At 44.7% G+C, this 19,153-nt stretch overlaps 1 protein-coding gene across 1 annotated transcript; it reads left to right on the top strand.

Moving 5' to 3' along the window:
* The first annotated feature begins 12,189 nt into the window (after positions 1 to 12,189).
* On the top strand, positions 12,190 to 16,706 carry LOC115355648 (macrophage mannose receptor 1-like). Its single transcript, XM_030046504.1, has 5 exons — positions 12,190 to 12,362; positions 13,404 to 13,675; positions 13,787 to 13,964; positions 14,788 to 15,154; positions 16,311 to 16,706. The coding sequence occupies exons 1-5, from the start codon at positions 12,190 to 12,192 to the stop codon at positions 16,500 to 16,502; spliced, it is 1,182 nt and encodes a 393-aa protein (XP_029902364.1). The 3' UTR covers positions 16,503 to 16,706.
* The last annotated feature ends 2,447 nt before the right edge of the window (positions 16,707 to 19,153 follow it).

Below are 19,153 nucleotides of genomic sequence, written 5' to 3'. Positions count from 1 at the left end.
CTGGGGCTTCGGTAACGTTTGCCGGACGGCAGCAGCTGGAAGAGTTTGTTGTTGGGGTGGCCGGGGTCTTTAATGACTTTCCTGGCTTTGCTGATGCAGCGATCGTCATAAATGTCCAGAATGCATGGGAGCTCACAGCCGCTGATCCTCTGAGCTGTTCTGACTCGCTGTGTTTTGCCCTGCGGCTGTGAGCTGTGCAGGTTCCAAACCATGCAGTGATGCAACCTGTTAAAACACTTTCAGTGGTGCTCCTGTAAAAGGCACGCAGGATACTGGGACCCATGCCAAACTTCTTCAGCCTTCTCAGGTGGAAGAGACGTTGCTGGGCCTTCTTCACCACCTGGTTGCCATGGGTTTCCCATTTCAGGTCCTCTGTGATGGTGGCCCCCAGGAACCTGAACTGACTCACCCTCTCCACAGCAGCACCTTGAATGTTGAGGGGGGGCAGCTCCTCCTCCTTTCCCCTCCTGAAGTCCACCACTAGCTCCTTTGTTTTGGTCACGCTGAGGCTGAGCTTGTTCTCCGCGCTCCGCCGTGCCAGGTTGTCGACCTCCCTCCTGTATGCCGACTCATCACCGTCAGTGATCACCACCACAGCTGTATCATCGGCGAACTTGACCACTAGGTTGGATTGGTGTGTGGACACACAGTCGTGGGTGTATAATGAATACAGGAGGGGGCTCAGGACGCACCCCTGAGGAGCTCCTGTGTTCAGTGTCAGGGGAGCAGAGGGGATGGAGCCCATCCTCACTGCCTGTCCACGGTCAGACAGGAAGTCCACAATGAGCCTGCACTGGTCTGGGGGGAGACCAATACTATATATTGGGACATACTAATTCTTTTTCTTGCATACTAAATAGTATGGTAGTATGGGTACTGCAACGCAGGGCCTGTCTTCTTCTTTTTCTTCTTCTTCTCTGTCTGCACAGCGCCCCCTGCTGGCCTGGGACAGGACAAGCTGTCAGAGCACAGCCACTGCAAAGTCTAATGGGACTGATCTGATGGGGTCATGCAGGCGGGACACACGGCGAGACCCTCTCTCCGAGGTGAAACCGGGAAACTGACGAGAAAAAAGATCTCTCCGAATTTTTTTTTCTTGTAAATTCATGATTTTAATCTCTGATAATATCCAGAGTCTCTTTTCTCAGAATATTTCCCCCCTCCTCCCCGGGCTGCGTAGCTTCTTCTTCTTCTCTGCACAGTGGCACTGACACGCCGTCGCACAAATAAACTTCACAAGTCTTTATTTCTGTCCCTCAGAGCCGCATGCTTCCTGCCGCACGCTTCACAGAAGATCCTCGCCCAAGTCACATGGCAACGCCGAGATCTGACACCGAGACAAAGGAGCTCTGTCTGCTCTTAACCATCACACACACACACACACACACACACACACACACATACACACACATATACACAAAAATGTAACGGCATAAATGTCTAAAATGAAATGTAGTATATGCAGAGACGCGGTTCAGTCGCATCACAGCGCCGCCTCAGCGTGTCCCCCGATGGGACACGTCCAATCGCACAATCGACCCTCAAGTGTCAGAGAGCGAGATCCAGGAGCCCCTGCATGCAGCCAAACATCTGAGCTGTATGCTGACACACACACACACACACACACACACACACACACACACACACACACACACACAGTGCAGAGAGCAGAGGGTCTCACCTATTAATGGAAGCGGCGTCTGGCAGGAAGAGGCTGTATTTCATGTGTGGGCATTTTGAAGGCAGATGTGGCTTTTTAAGGAGTGGAGAGAGAGAGAGGGAGAGAGAGAGAGAGAGGGAGAGAGAGAGAGAGAGGGAGAGAGAGAGAGAGAACACACTCTCTCTCACACACACACACACACACACACACACACACACATATTCACACATTGCTGACAAACCACAGAAATGTTTGGTGCATTAGAAACAGCTCAGGCCAGATTCTGAAAAAAAAGCAAATTTCACTGGAAACCTGCAAACAAACGACTTTCTGTTCTGCTGGCGTTTTGATTGATTTGAGAAATAATAACTGTTGCTGATGGTGAATTTGCTGTGTGACTTTAGCCTGCAGCTTCTTCTTCCTCTGCTGCTGCTGCTGCTGTCGTCTGCTGAGATCAGGACAGTATCAGGAGCTTCTCTTCGTCAGAGCTGCTCCATCACAGCTGGAGGCCAAACGGGGGCTGGTTTTTCATTTTGGTTCTGACACAAAATGCATCCAGTGACCAGATCTCAGTCATGAATTCATGAATTCATGTTGCAGCTCAGCTGTGGGACAGAGGCCGCGGCTCCTCCACAGGAAGTGGCATGTTGACACCTGCAGGGTTTTATGGAGCAGCAGTGACATGACGTGGTCTGCAGGGGGAGACAGTCCACATCAGGGGGCAGGCAGGGGGCTTTGTTTTTACCTGGTTGCTGATGTTAGCCAGGGGGTTGGCTCCTCCTCCTCAGGGTGGCTGAGGACATCAGGGAGGAGCTCAGAGTCCAGCTGCTGCTCCTCCACATTGAGAGGAGCAGTGTGTCTCCTGGCTGGCCCGGGAACGCCTCGGGACCCCCGGGAGGAGCTGGTGGAGGCGACCCGGGAACGCCTCGGGACCCCCGGGAGGAGCTGGTGGAGGCGACCCGGGAACGCCTCGGGACCCCCGGGAGGAGCTGGTGGAGGCGACCCGGGAACCTCCTCAACCTGCTGCCCGGTGGACCCGGTCCAGGACCCGGTCCAGGAGAGGCCGTGGAAAATGAAGATGAGGAAGCTGAAGCTCATGTTAGCTTGCCAGCTGAGGCTGCTATGTAAAGGTTCCTGACCCTGACCTTAACCTCACCTCAGCCAAGTTTTAGCTCACGTTAGCTAACGAGCTAACACTCACTTAGCTAGCAAACGAACAATGACCTAACAATCGAATGTATGAGCTAACGATTAGCTAACTAGCTAACCGAGTCTGCACGGCATGCTACTACAAATTAAAAGCACCCTTCTCTGGAGAAACTCAGCAGGACTGACCTGCAGGCAGACGCTCACGTCGTGTCCAGGTGATCATGGAGCGGGAAGGTTGAGCGGTGGATCTTTCTGTCTCAGACGAGCCGGTTTTCTTGTTTGAGCTCAAGAAAATGAGACAAAACGAGTTCAAGACAAGACAAGATGAGAACATTAATCAAGAATTTAATTTGAAAAAATGAGAAAAATAAGAAAATTTTAAAAAGTAAAACAATAATAATAATAATAATAAAAAGTCATCTTTCTTTGCTTAATGTTTGTGAACACAGACCAAAAAAACAGATACAACAAAACCAAAAGTGAAATTCTCTCCTTTTGGTTGTGATGTCACAGTTTAGGTTTTGTGTGGTTTGGACATTTTTCTGTGGGACATCACAAGGAAAACGATTTGGTTTTCATTCACTGATTGACACTAAAAAGCAGAAATTCAGCTCCAGTGAAGGTGGAACTTTTGGTTTCTGATTTACGTTCCTGTGAAGGCTTGAAGAAGAGAAGCGGCGTGCGGCGTCCATAGACTCCACAGAGGCGAACACAGCATTTTTGTTGTGTTTAGTGACTCTGCCGATACGGGACGCAAATGTGGAGCAGCAGAACGGGAAGTCATGAGACAGCGGGGGTTTGTGGATTATCTCTGGTGGACCTCATTCTTTTCTTTAACATGCCTCTAAATGTGGCAGCAGCAGGCGTAGAGAACAGAGAGCAAACAGGCTGTAAATGTGGAGTGGAGGTCCGCTCTGACCGCTGCTCTTCCTCAGTGCAGGGCGAAGGATCAGGGCAGTGGCGGCTCCTGACAGATTTCTCAGGGGGGGCAGCTATTGCGATGATGGCTAAGACGACCCGTTCAGTGGGTAAAATAATAAATAAAAGTCAGATAGCTAACTTTACAGTGTTACATCACATTGTTTAATGTGGTTTTCCTGTTCAACCACTAGATGGCAACACCAGACATGAACTGTACACACGGTAGTATTTTTGTACAGCTATACCAAGTTAAATGCTTCAAATACAATAAATTTGGTTCCACAGTAAAAATACTTCCACCGCACAGATACTTTGTCATCTACCAGTTTGCCCATGAAATCTCTGTTAGCAGAATGAAATGATGTTGTTGCAGTTCCTCGCCATGTTCATCTTGCTGTCTCCCGCCCGACGCTGCACGTATCGTCCACACACACACATCAGTGTGTATGACAAAATTACGTTGGGGTGAGCCCTCCCAGGGCCCATAGAAATGAACTGTAGGGTCCAAAATGTGGAAAAAAAAAATCTCAACATGTAAGTCCACACTGCAAAATTTTTCGCTGTGAATTCACAATAAATTATTGGATAAGTTTTGCATGACTTTCACAGTAAGGATTACAGCAATATACTGTGAAATGTACTCACAGCAGTTTACTGTAATTTCACATCTGTGATATTACAGTGCATTGTTGTAAAAGCACAACTGTGTACTGTAACTTCACAGCTTCAATGACAAAGCAATTACTGTGATATTACAGTACATTACTGAGGAAGTACAACCTTCTGCTGTACATCATTACAACAAGGTCCTGTACTTTTACAGTGTGTACTGTGAAAGTAATGCACAAGTTGACAGTAATTTACTGTGAATTTACTATGTATACTGTGGAAATCATGCAAAAATTGGCCAATAATTTACTGTGAAAGTAACGCAGATGAAGTTTCCATTTACTGTGAATTTAACACACCAACACACAACTCTGAGGTAAAGTCAATGTTATCCCAATGGCATATTTATTTACAAATAAAAGGTTATCTCAAACATTCTATAATCCACACGCAACAGCGTTGTACAAAAATCTTGTAGTGCAAAGTTGTCTTCAAAAAAAGTACAAAAAGAACTCCTCAAAACTGAGCCTGACAACTGCTGCAGCAAAAAAAAAAAACCCAAAAAAACCCAACTCTGATGCCCACTCAAAGTCCATTAGTTTCCTCAAAAGGTGCTCACATGAGGGTTCATTGTTGTCGCTTCCTGGTCTTTGAGCCTCTCTCAGGATTGATGCCCAAGAAGTACCTGTTAATAAGCAAAGATAGTTTCAGTTTTAAACAGACTTATGTATTGCAGGCAGCATTTATCAAGTTGAGTCATCATCCTTCATAATCTTATCATATGCACATTCAACAGTTCAGTAAAAGCATAATGTACAGTATTTAGGTATTCAAATTTAAATAATAAGATCGGCTGTGGTAAATAGCAAACGCTAACGTTAGCTAGCTAGCATTAGCTGGCCTATATCAGACCACACGAGCAAATGCTACAGCTAGCAAGGTTAGCTAGTTAGCTAACAGTGCTAATATCATTTAAAATCCCATGGGTGTTCTGCAAACAGACGTTCTGCAGCTCACCTTCTCCATTCAGCCCAGAAGAGAAGAGGGAAATGGCCTCTTCAGGTTCAGTGCTGAGTTTGGTTATGTCATGTGACTTACCTGAGAATATTTGAATACAAACTTTCACTGTAATAATACTGTTGAATGCTGTGAAATCCTTGCATTTTTTTTCACAGTGTTGCTGTGATATTACAGACTTTGTTGTGATATAACAGGTGTTTTGATTGCAGGATTTTACTGTAAAATAACAGTTAAATGCTGTAAAATCCAAGGATACTGTAGTTTTTACAGGTATTCATTGGGATATTACAGGGGAACTTAATTACAACAAGTTACTGTAAAATAATACTGTCAATTATTGTGAAATGCTGGTAATTTATTACAGTGTATGGAAGCGCCTGGGGCAATTTTCAATCTGACTGAGATCGCCCCAAGGGGGCGGGGCTGCAGGTTGGAAAGTGACATTCAGGCTGCTGATGTCACAGCGATATTCGGGCTGCTGACTGGACAATAATATTGAGAAAAATAAACAGCTTTTTCTCTCTTTTTTTCGTTTGGCTTTAGGAGGGCGATGCACTATCGCCCTCTATGGGCCAGCCGCCCCTGGATCCAATTGCACCTGACTGCAGTCCGCAGGTTGGAGTTGGGCTAAATGTAGGCGGGGCTAAACGTTTGACTCCGCCCAGGCGCCATTTGGTTAGGGTTAGGGTTAGGTGAAAGATTAGGGTTGGGGTAGGTGAAGGGTTAGGTTTAGGGTTAGAATTAGGGTTTGGGTTAGGGTTAGCAACCTCTTCCGGTTGCTATTGAGCAAGTGGACGCAGTCAAACATTTAGCTCCACCCACGTTGAGCCACTCCTCGATCTGCGGACTGCAGTCAGGGCTTACTCCCTGGATCAGGGACGTAACTGATGGAGGTGGACGACAATAATCGTCTCTCTGCATGTGAGCGGCGGTCAGAGCCTCCTCCTCCTGCATCGTTTTGATCATTTTAAACCGAGCGGTTCTTGGTGGGCGTTTAGTATTTAGAGTGTTTTATTCGTTTGCACACCTTCTGCTGTTTCAGAGAAAACTGAAATTAACGACAGAATGACAGAAACGCCTCGGTGCACTTCTGATTCCCTGATTTCTGACTTTTGGTTCCCCTTTCGCTCGAACCTGCAGCAGGAAGTGTATTTTTGAGCACCGTGCTCCTTTCATTTGAAGTTTTTTTTTCATTCCTTTTGTTTTTGATTTCTGACTGGATTGAGTTACATGAACGCGAAAGCTGGAATTTCCAGTTTTCAACTAAACTGATAATTAAAAAAAAAAAATGCAACAGATAACATTCATCCATTCACAGATGTGTCTGTAAGTGTGTTGCTCCCATTAATGCAATAATTATTACATTTTGTTACACTGAAAAAAATATTGTTTTATATAGACAGATTATCAAATACGACATAAGTTACGAGCCGCTGTGTGGGCGGGGCCTATCTGCATGCTAACGCATACTAAATGAGGGCAAAATTCAGTCTTATCCAAGCCACTTTAACACATGAGGAGATGTTTTGTTCATGGTAAAAAAAAAAAAAAATGAACAGAGATTTGTTTTTGGGTGATTGGTCACAGATTTTGCCGCGGCTGCCACTCGGTTTCAGGACGTTTGTGTCCACGGCGTCGGCGGCAGGCGGGGAAATCGCTGGAGCCGATGGACGTCCAGCTCTTCCTCCAAGTCACGGCTTTTGTGATTTGGCTGCCAGTTCAGCCAAATGACGGCAACTAACCCTAACCTAACCCTAACCCTAACCGGCAGCGACACAGAGCAGAGGCTTCTTCTGGTCGGGCCTCAGTGGTCAGCTGTGATTTTCTGGTATCATGTTGGGAGAATAAACCCACAGAGTTCATGTGGACAGGCGGAGCGGCAGCCTCCAGCTGTCCATGCCGGGACAGGCCGGGCCCTCTGTCCCACGCCGCCACGGCAAACGTCCCGCGTCGAGGACGGTGAAGGATGAGGCTGAAGCCGGACGTGAACAGCAGTTTGGATCACGTGAGGGGAAAACTCCTCTAAATGATCTGCGAGGTGAGACGAGAGGTCAGGAGGCGAGACGAGAAAATTAGATTAAATGAGACGCGGCGATGAAACGATGCGAAGACGCGAGAGACGTTTAATGAAGTGAGATCAGACCAGTGAGGTGAGATGGACCGGGATGAGACAGCATGAGAACACGGGACGCAGCGATAAAGTGAAGTGAGATTAGACAAGACAGTGAAGAGGATGAGATTACGTAGAGGAGATGAGATTAATTGAGACGAGATGAGATTAATCGACACGAGATGAGATTAATCGAGACGAGACGGGAAAATGAGATGAAGTGCGGTGAGATAATCTGAGATGACATCACAGACAGAGGAGATGATTCTGACTCGCTCAGACGTACAAACTGATAAACGCCGCAGTGAAAACCGCGGCAGTGTTTCGGATTCAGCCCCGGAGCTGTGGCTGGAACCGCGTCGTTGCCATGGAAACGACTGGAAAAAAAAAAAAAAAAAAACAGCCCACGATGCAGAACGCAGAGTTCTGCCCGGCGGCCGGTGACGGAAACATGGCGACCACACACGCCATATGTGTGTGTGTGTGTGTGTGTGTGTGTGTGTGTTTCCTAGAACTCAGATGTTTAGCGTCCTCCACGGTGTTTACCGGCGTGGTGGCGGCTTAATGCATGACTCATCCCGGCTGCACGCTCGCCGTGTCATGAACTCCTGCGGCTCGCCGGCCATCAGTCATCCAGCCGCCGCGCTGATCACATGATCAATGACAACGTCATCGATCAGCAGCGTGTCATTAGGTCACAGTCGCCTCCGGCTGCTTCACAATAAAGCACACACATATACATTCACATAACAGAGACAGATAGAGATACAACAAAGAACAAATTAAAATAAAGAAATAAAAGAAAAAACTATCTGCACCCTGTAAGAGAAATAAAAAAAACCTAATATACTAAAATAAATCTATCTAATCACATTTTTATGGATTTGCCTTTTTGTGGTGTCGTCTCGGTATTTTATTTATTTATTGGTTGATTGCTTGTTTTTTCTATTTGTTTACATGTTTTATTGATTTTTAGATCTCTTTCACTGTCTTTATCTTTCATCATCCCTCTGTTTTCCTCTTCTGTGTTTCTGTGTCTTTTGTTTTTCCCGTCTTGACGTTAAATCTGGACTTTGACCTTCGTTCTGGTTTCCAGTTTCCAGCCGAAGTGTTTTGTCAGCTCTGATTTTGCTGTTGATCGTGAGTTTATTAGTATCAGGATCAATGAGATTATCAGATTATCTGGTTTCTCTTTAATCCTCATTTTTAAGAGACTGATACACAAGAGAAACGTGAGATTATTTAAACTCTGTGTTCTAATCTGAACACTTTGACTCTGTTTTAATCTTCACAGAATAAATCACTGCTGATTGTTTGTTTGTTTGTTTGTTTGTTTGTTTGTGTAAATCTGTGCGAGGGTCAGTTGCAGGGAGGCTGATTCACTTCAGACTGTCTGACAGGTGATTTCATGATTTCATGATTTCATGATTTGACGACGTCATCAGTGACGAGCTCCAGCTGATAAATTAATGAAATGTGACGAGGAAACGAGCAGATTGTTGTGGGCTGACCCCCGACCAGCCGACAGGACAGCTCACACACACACACACACACACACACACACACACACACACACCAAGTAAAGTTACTCATTACTCCTGCTCTGATGATGTTAGCAGCCAAAGATGAAATAAATTATTTTTCTTGATTTTATCAATAATTTATAAGAACGAGTTTTTTTTAAATTTATTTTTGTTTGTTATTTGAGTGTGAGAGGCCAGCAGAGCTCCTGGCTCTCTTTGAGCTGACGGACGTCCACAAGCTGCTCCTGTGTTCATGACCTTTATTTAAACCCAAAGAAAAGCCGAAGCAGCTCAGAGAGGCGCTGCGCTCTCAGGAGGAGGACGGCTTGTTTCGTCGTTGCTCGCCTCCTCCTGCAGCAGCTCGGTTCGGGACGTCCCGCAGGCGGAGCGGCGTCTCAGCTCCAGCAGGTCGGCTCGGGCGGCGGACCACAGGTGAGGCGTCTCCGCTCTCTAAAGGCAGAGAGGAAGGGCTCCCTGAGGGGGCGGCAGCTTTGACCTGGAGGGGCGTCTCTGATGCAGAGAAACCAGAGGGACCTGAGAGACCTTTTGCTTTGAGTCATTAAAAAATCGATTTCAGCCTCTAACTAAACCCCCAAACCCCCAAACCTCAGTGAGGCCTGACCTCAGAGGGTCAACAGAAGGTCAGAGGTCAGACCCACACACATTGGGCTTTGGGGTAAGCACATAACCAGCTGGTCATCACAGTGGGACGTTTATACAATCTGATGATGAATTCAGTGTCAGTGCTCTCTAACGCCCAGTCAAACAAACATGACTCTGGATGGACTTGATGCCAACGAATGAGCCGCAGCGTCTTCCTTCTGGTTACCCCGGCTGGGGGCGGGGCCTCCTGCCGGGTCGGCCCTCCTGATTGGCTGATGGGAGGGTGCAGAGGAGAGCAGGGTCCCTCTTGACGAACCGCTTCCTCGCCTGCAGCAGCTGAGACCTTTGAGCTGAAGAGTCCTGACAGCGGTGTTACATTACATTTGTAGTGACATTTTTATAGGCATGTTGGATTATTCTGCTGTGTGAAACTGAAAGCCCTAAGCTCACTGACTGAGCCCTTCAAGCCTCTGTTCATCAGATCTAAACGTGCAGAAGATTCTTGCCTTAAAGCTGTAAGTCACTCGTTAAATATGCACGGCTCTATGAATCCAAACAAAAAATAAAAATAATTACAAAAAATAACTAAATAAATAAATAATAAAACAACAACATCAAACAACCTTTATTAATAAGAACTGAAATTTTAAAAAAAATTCAGTCATGAGTTGATAAGAACATGAAACATATTTCAGCAGCAGATGTTTACCTTCAAAAACGTCAACCTGAAATAATAAAACAACAACAACAACAACAACAACAACAACAACAACCAGCAGCCGGATCCTTGTGTCTTTAAAATAGAAATAACTTTAGCCTGAAATGAATAAATAAATCTAAAACACATAAATCTGTGTCACAAAATAGAGCATCAGGTAAAAAATAAACTGTTTCAAAATAAGATTCATTCTTTAGAAAAGCAGCTACAACCTGAAATGGAGCCGTGACATCTGCAGTGTTCAGTTTGTGACTAACCTCACACACACACACACACACACACACACACACACACACACACACACACACACACACACACACAAAGCCAGTGGTGCAGCTGGAGGTCGTCTGATTTGAATGGGACGCGCATCAACGAAACTCAAGCAAATGTGGACATGCACGAGGCTTCAAGGTCACGTGCACGAGAGCAAAAAGGGCAACGTTGTCCCGTGTCCTTTCTGCCTGCGCTCGCTGTCTCGCTGCTCTCCGAAACACCAAATTTTGAAAAAGCAGAAACAAAACTAAAATAATGTTTTAAGGATGTATCGTCACAGGACCGTCCCGGTGATTTTGATCGTTTATCAAATCCTGCAGGACAATAAAGATTTCACAGCTCAGAGTCAGACTGTGAAGCAGCCGCCTTATAATGTTAATAAAGTCCTCAACATTCAGAAACCACACATCTGATGACTGGCTGTGGGAAGCAAAACATTTCCCCGCTTAGGGACTATTTTCCCTGAAAACCCAAAAGTCCTGAAAATTAAAACCCAAAAATTAAAAATTAAAACCCAAAGGTCCTGAAACCTCAACATAACAGTGCTGCTGCTTTTAGGAAAACTCATGTGGAGGACTTTATTGGGCTGATGGAAAACTGGAGTGAAGAAAGTGTGAAGGCTCTGAAAGTTCATTTTCATATCGTAGTGGAATGAATGGAGGAAAGGGAGGAGGAGTGATGTGGCAGCTCTGAAAGCCCACTGCTCGCTCTGGGACGAGAGCAGAGGAACGTGAAGGAGAGGAACCTCTGGACATGCAGAGGAACCGAAGACGGAGCTTCAAGCCGTCTGTCTTCTTTTCTAGTTTTACTTGTGTTTTTTTTTTTTTTCACTTCCTGTGCGGCAGGACAGAGCCTCCACACAGCTCCAGTGTTTAAAACAGGAGGAAGGACAAACTTAGTGAACTGGATGTAGGCTGATTGCTTTTTTATTTATTTATTTTTTTTATTTGTTACCTAATTTTCCCTGTTCCCAATATTCACCCATTAAACAGAAAAATGCTTGAAGGATTTTCCAAATATTTAATTATTTTAATTAAATTAATTTTTTTTTATTTATTTATTTTATCTAATTTTTTTTCCTATTTTTTGGAAAGTAAAGGGCAGCCAGACAGCGAGGGCTTAGCGCATCACTGGCATGGAGCTTTAAGCAAAGTCACAGTCTGAAGACTCTTGATCTTCTGAAGAATAAGATGAAGATTTTTTTGCAGCATGAAAAGGCTTTGCAGTATCGATTTATAGTATTTATGTGTTAAGTTGTGAGGAAGATCAGACCCGATCCTCAAACCCATGAAGCAAAGAGGACAAGAGGGCAGCGAGGTCACACTTCGGCAGTCAAATACAGAGATCAGCGAGAGGATGACATTTGAGTTGTAAATCAACTTTGCAAACATGACAGGAAGACAGCAGAGGAGGAGGAGGAGGAGGGAAAAGAAAAAAACAAACGACAAAAACCAATAAACAGCTGAGCATCAGCACACACAGCGAGTGAAGACAGGACCGACGCCACAGGAGGAGGAGAGGGATCACATCTGTCTGAAAGCAGAATAAATACCTTAAAAAGGGACAACAGGATAGGGACATTTTTGTTTTTTTTCCTCCAAACATGAACAGCAACGTGCCGGGACCCTTCCTCGTCATCTTCATCGTCGTCTTCGTCAGCACCGCTCAGTGCGAGCTGCAGGACAGGAAGCAGTTCATCTGTGTTCACGAGATGAAAACGTGGCCGGAGGCGAGAAACTACTGCCGGAGCCGCCACACAGACCTGGCAACCGTCAGGTGGGTCTCACTCAACGCTCACCAACACCCACACACTCACCCCGCCTGACGGACTGCAGTCAACAGGTGAAGCAGCCGCTTGTAAAAACCAGGTGAAGTCTTTCATCCACAAACATGATCTGACATGAACAGGTGGACAAATGAATGAATGGATGAGTGAAAGTGTGTGTCAGCAGCGGCCCCCAGCCCAGCCCTCACTGCAAAAACTCAAAATCTTACCAAGATTATATGTCTTATTTCAAGTCAAAATATCTCATTACACTTAAAATAAGACATGATCACCTCAGAAGTAACTTGTTTTTAGACAACTGTCTCTTGTTTCAAGTGAAAATTTGCTTGTTTCATTGGCAAAATTAGTTTCTTGTTTCTAGCTAATTTTCACTTATTTCAAGTGAATTTTCACTTTTTCCACTGGCAAATTTTGCCAATGAAACAAGCAAATTTTCACTTGTTTCAAGCAAATTTTCACTTGAAACAAGTGAAAATTGTCTAAAAACAAGTTACTTCTGAGGTGATCATGTCTTATTTTAAGTGTAATGAGATATTTTGACTAGAAATAGGACATTTTTGACTTGAAATAAGACAAATAATCTTGGTAAGATTTTGCGTTTTTGCAGTGTGCAGGTTTTGGTTTCAGCTCTGCACACCTGACCCAGGTAAGGTCCACATGCCTTCATGCACGCCCTGTTCAGGTAGATCTGCTTCAACCAATCAGCATGAAGGCCTTTAATGGACCAGGTGTGCAAGAGCAGAGCTGAAACAAGGGAGGCAAAACAAAAGGCTGCAACCACCAGACAGTCTTTGTGGTACAGACATCACTACAGACACACACACAAACACACACAAACACACACACACACACACACACACAAAACCCAAAACAATATCACCCCCTGGTGGTAACAAAACCAAATCAAAGCCTGCCCTCTGACTCCTGGGTTGAAAATGTTTTATGCAGTGATTTATTTTCCTCTATGCTGTCACAGTGCTGTACTACAGTATATTACATTTTGATATATCGCCCTAGTTTTTTCTTGTCAGGAGCCCAAAAGAGGCTGAGACCTTGCTGCAAAGTATCGCCCAAAACAGCTACACATGGCAGTACTGGTTCGGCCTGCACCGGGACGCCGCGGACCCGTCGGCCTGGAGGTGGACGGAGCTGGTGGAGGACCCCGCCCTCGCCGCGCCCGAGCCCACACACTGGCTCTGGTCCAGGGAGCCCGACGGCCACAACTGCACCCACGTGCTCCTGCCCAGCAAGCAGTGGGAGAGCCTGATGTGCTCCGCTCACCGCTACTTCTTCTGCAGGAGCAGCGGGGGCGGAGGAGGAGGAGGAGGAGGAGGAGGAGGGAGTGGAGGAGGGGGAGGGGGCTTAGGAGGAGGTGGAGGAAAAGGATTGGGCTTAGGGGGAGCACTGGTTTTAGGAGGTGGAGGAGGCGGAGGAGGCGGCGGTGTGATCCACCTGGTTGAAAAGAAGATGAACTGGCACGCTGCTCGGCGGTACTGCGAGCAGCGTAACCAAAGCCTGGCCACCATCACAGCAGCGGACGCCGGCGGTCTGCCTCAGGACGCCACCATCACCGCCTGGATTGGACTGTACAGGTACAGCATCAGAATACAAACACAAAACTTTATTGTCCACCGAGCGGAAATCAGGCCTTGTCTTCACGATTTAAAAAGCATTGAAGGCCACCGGAAGACGTAAAAAAGATATAAAAGTAGATGCCTCCCTAAAATACAAAGTCCCTCTCCAGCCATTTATTAAGTCCCTAAAAATAATCTCTGGTCATCAGTATTACATATTTCTAAGCTTCCATGAACAACATCCCTCAGCACCTTAAACATAACTGTAAATCTTGCCCTCATTAAAAATGCACAGATCTCTGAATATGCAAATAAGCCCCGCCCATCCCCTGCCTGACCTGAGCTCTGTTCACACAACCAGGAAGACCCGTCCCACAATCTAACCATGAAAAGCGATTGTTCATTGTTCATGTGAAGCAGCCGCTTCCAGCTGGTCTTGTTGTTTTATCGTAAAACAAAACGCAAGCACCGTTCCTAATGATATGCAAAGCAGCGCCCCATCGGCTGAAGGCTGATTAGGAGTTGTGACGTCTGAATCTCAGATTTTCGGGGCGTGCACACACCCCTCACACCTCTCTGGTGACAAACTTTGCACAGATACAAGTCAGCAGAGTCAGGCTCCCACTCTGAAGGTAACGGGACAATTTCATGGAATCTCTTTTCAAAATACAAGATTTTTGTATTTGCAAATGTCCGAGACGTTGAATAGCAGTGATGTCTTGAAAATCTGCTTTGCTCAAACACACACACACAAAAAAAAAAAAAAAAAATCACGAAAAACACAACATCCTGGAAAAGAAAAAAAAACCCTTGAATTCCTCTTGAATCTTGTGTTCCTCAGGGACGAGGACGATGAGTGGAAGTGGGCTGGGAAGCCTCAGACAGGCTTCAGGAACTGGGCGCCGCAACATCCAGACCGCCAAGACTGCGTACACATCTCCAGATCTCCCCAGGATCCCAGTAAATTCGTTTGGATGACCGACAGGTGTCAGCTCAGGTTGTTCTTCCTCTGCTACAACGAGCCGCTGGTCCTGGTGAGGGAGAACAAGACGTGGGAGGAGGCGCTGGCGTCCTGCAGGGCTCTGGCTGCAGACCACGACGCCGAGCCCGACGCGTTCCGAAACCACCGCTACGACCTGGCCAGCCTGCTGTCTGACAGCGACTACGCTTACGCCCGGACGCAGATCCAGTCAGCGACCACCGATGAGGTTTGAGTCACTGCTGTTGTTGTGTTGCATGAGCAGGGATGCAGGTGGACGATACCCAAAGTCTTCATCTGATGCCATGGGCTGCTGATTAGCTTTTAGTACTTTACAGTTTTGATACCAACAAATTCCTAAATGGGTATGTGCTTTTTCATATTTTTTAAAAAAGATTATTACTCTTAAATTGGCAAATGACAATATTGGTGCTACCTGGACAGGTGCGTCCCGCTCTTAAAACTCCTGCAGTGTCTCTTGTTGGGCAGAAGGTGGCGCCAGACTCTCTTCAGGTTCCTGTTCCAGATCTGTCCATGTCGAGCTGAATGGAGCTCAGCTGGACTGTTTGTGGGTTCTTGAAGATGTTTCACTTCTCCAGCTCTGACAGGTGTGGGGTCCCGGCGGTGTCACCTGTGGGGTCGCCCTCCAGGTCGCCGGCCAATTAGTGCTCCTCGCTGTCGGGACGACTGTCGTTAGTGTCGTTAATGTCACCTGACTGTCGTTATGGTCACCTGATGGTTGTTAGGGTCATCTAAATTCAAGGTTTCAAAACATGCAGAGTGGATTTACTGTGTTTTCATTTCTCTGTGGAATTCTCTTCCTGTATAAATATGTGGTTTATGCTCAAATCATTAACGTCCCCATGAAATTTCAATTCAGTTCAATTTTATTTGAATTGAATTGAAATAGTGACATCATCATCATAGTGACATCCTGCACTAGTGGCTGTAAATTCAAATTTCAACCAATGAAACCTTCACAAATCTGTAAACATCCTCTCTCATCCACCTGGCCCTTCAAAATAAAAGACTGATTGAAATACTGTTGGGTTAGGGTTTGGTCTGTCCCGCCCCAAACTTCCTGTTTCAACAGGAAAGTCATCAAATCAAGAAAGGAAGGGTCCCTTTCATGGGGTCTTTAACTTCAAATCAAATCTCATTCAAATATGAACTGGATTCACTTGCAGGACACAAAACGACATGGCTGAGTGTCAAACCTGTCATCCAGGTGACGTGGTTGCACCTGAGGGAGCAGGTGTGTTTGAGCCATCCTCCCAGGCTCAGGTGTGGTCATGTGACTCCTGGACAGGGAACTTCTTGACACTGCAGCCACATTTTGTATGATAATAACTTTACTCTCCTTTCCTGTGGTTTCTCTGTCCCAGGTGTGGATGGGTCTGCGCTTCCTGGCGGGCGGCTGGCTGTGGGTGAACGGGGACGGCGTGCAGCACGACGGCCTGCCGCCGCACCCGGAGGCCCGGCGGCGCTGCGGCGCGCTGGCCAAGAGCGGCGACGACTCCTGGACAATCAGGGACTGCAGCGAGCGGAGGAACTTCCTGTGCCTCCAGAGGACATGAGCCGAGCCGCGGAGCTCCATCAGCTGTCAAAAAAAACCTTCAGAAGCTGAAAGTTGAATGCTGTGTCCTTTGTCCTGTCCAGTTTATAACTTAGAGTTTTAGTTTTGCTGCTTAAATGTGCCGCCATGTTTGCTGCAGTGACATCACTGCGTCACGGAGAGCAGCTGCTCACAGATCAGTTCAACACACAATAAAGAAATCTGAAATTCACTCTGGCTTCTGATGGTTTTCATGTAAAAACATTTTATATGATTACTCCTAACAGTGATACTACCACAGTTTTCCTACTGACCGGTAACCAAAACAAAGCAACAATCAATGTTTTTTTTTAGTAAGTAATAATACTAAAATATTTTTAAATATTATTAAATACATATTATAAATTGTTAATTATTCATCTAATATTAATAACAGAAATTAATAAATAAATAAACGTTTAAATATTATTAGTATTATTAAATAAGTTCATTAAATGAGATTAAATATTAAAATTAGAAATCAAAATGTTTTAAAATTAAATTTCGACAAATCTTTAATAAATAAAAAAATATTACTATGACCTAACCATACGACATTGGGCTTTTTGAATATATTTTATGTTATGATTGATTGGTAGTAATACTGTAGCACAAAGGCAGTACAACCGCGATTCACCAAAATTAAAATATATATATATATTTACATTTATATATCTATATGTCTCTATCTATCTATTTATCTATCTATATCAATACATTTATATAGATATGCCTTCTGTTGTTGGGGAAAATGTGGAATTTGTTTCCATGGCTCAAATGTGTTCAGCTGTCCAGCACTGCCCCCTGATGGCCAGAACACTGTACTGCGCTCTTGTGTTGCTTTTTTGTTCGTTTTTTTTTTTTTTTTTTTTTTTTTTTTTTCTAGTTTATTTTGGCTCACTGCTTATTAATAAATTAAATTACAGAGTCGGGGTGGAAGTGGTGATAGTGATAGAGTTGGGGGTAATATTCAGACAAAAAAACTCTGAATTTCCAAGATTAAATTCAGAAATGAAATGTATGAGGAAAAAAAAACTCACAAATGTATGGGAAATATTTCAGTAAACCAGTTTTTCTACTCCTCTGTCCACCTGTGCTGCCCCCTGCTGGCCGTGTCTCAGGCCTGCAGCTGATCCCCTCAGCAGATCCTACTCTGACATGGGATTCAGGAACAAGGAGATCCTGCTGATCTGAGCCCAGAATCAGCAGATTGTTTTCTTCTGAATCGGCCCAAGTCACAGCAACGTCTCTTCAGAGTCCAGATGCTGAGGAGGAGGTTGGGGTTCTGGACTCAGACCAGCAGGATTTCCTTCAGACTGGATCCCACAGGAGGAGAACAACAGCTAGTTTGACTGTTAGTTAGTTAGTTTGTTTTTTTTTTATTTGTGACTTTATAATCTCAGAATTTCCTGGGAGTTTTTTTCTCGTAAATTGGAAACTTTAAACTTGAAAAGTTTTTTTTTTTTTTTTTTTTCTGTCTTGTGGTATCTCCCCCTCCCCCGGCTCCGTCCCTTTGCCCGGGCAGCGTCAGGTGGGCCGCGGTGGTTATTGTGTTATTTCCGGTCTGCTCGGTGTGTCAACATGAAAAATCCCCAGCAGACTCTGTCATCATATGATACAGCAGAGAGGGGCGGCACGACAGACCTCTCACTCTGATGCGGCTTCCACAAACCACCGCCTGACCTGCCTCGTGTCAGCCACTCAGTTTCTTTATGAATACCTCAGACATTCATGATAATAAACATTGACATTCTAACAGCAGTCGGAATAAAAGTGAAGAGGAAGTGGGGAGAAGACAGTGAAGCTTTCATTTATTTATTTATTTAATAAATAAATAACTAAATAAAAGAAAGACTAAACTACTCATCATGGCGCAGCTTTGTGGCAGCATATCAGGAATAGAATGTGATTTCTTACAGACAAAGTTGAAATCCGAGTGACGTGAGGGACAGGTGACAGGTGCATTTGTTTCATAATCTGATAGCTCAAACCTAATATAAGTTGCACTGTGAAAATGTTACGGTTTATAAATCTCACTTGTTATTGGAAAATAACTGGGAGATTGGCTTGCGGAATGCTTTTTTTTTTTTTTTTTTTTTTTTACCTATAAAAATATTTTTTAAGGGAATTGGAGATGTTTTTCAGAATATTATTAACAACAAAAGTATGAAAATCTGGCCATAATTTTAGCTCCTTTTCTTTTAAAAATATTACACACACACAAACACACACACACACACACACACAGAGAGAGAGAGAGAGAGAGAGAGAGATTAGATTATCATCTAAAAAAATTACCATTACCATTGTTGCTCAGGTTACATATTCACAGAGTAAGACTCCGTGCTTCGTGTTATTTCCTTGCTCGGATTTTACTTATTTTTTTAAATTATTTATTTATTTTTTTTAAATTGCTTTATTTACCTTTTATGCGTTTGCAGGTATTCTGCCACTATACACATACAAATGACATTGTATTTTTTTTTTTAATATAGATTCTGGCATTTTGTATCGTCAGTATAATTTAAAGTACAAAACAAATTCAAAAAACATTATAGATATTTTTAAGGGCATTATTATTATTATTATTATTATTATTATGCCTGTTAACGCCCCGTTTCACATCCGTCGAGT

Source organism: Myripristis murdjan, chromosome 23, assembly GCF_902150065.1.
Source record: "Myripristis murdjan chromosome 23, fMyrMur1.1, whole genome shotgun sequence".
Classification (NCBI taxonomy): domain Eukaryota; kingdom Metazoa; phylum Chordata; class Actinopteri; order Holocentriformes; family Holocentridae; genus Myripristis; species Myripristis murdjan.
Note: the sequence above shows the minus strand (reverse complement) of the source record. Positions and strands in the feature narration are given on the sequence as shown.

Excerpts from the sequence above, each read along its gene's own strand:
- LOC115355648 (XM_030046504.1), top strand. The coding sequence starts at position 12,190 with ATGAACAGCAACGTGCCGGGACCCTTCCTCGTCATCTTCATCGTCGTC. Across the intron at positions 12,363-13,403 it reads ACAGACCTGGCAACCGTCAG|GAGCCCAAAAGAGGCTGAGA; the intron begins GTGGGTCTCACT and ends TTTTCTTGTCAG. Across the intron at positions 13,676-13,786 it reads CTACTTCTTCTGCAGGAGCA|GAGGTGGAGGAGGCGGAGGA; the intron begins GCGGGGGCGGAG and ends CACTGGTTTTAG.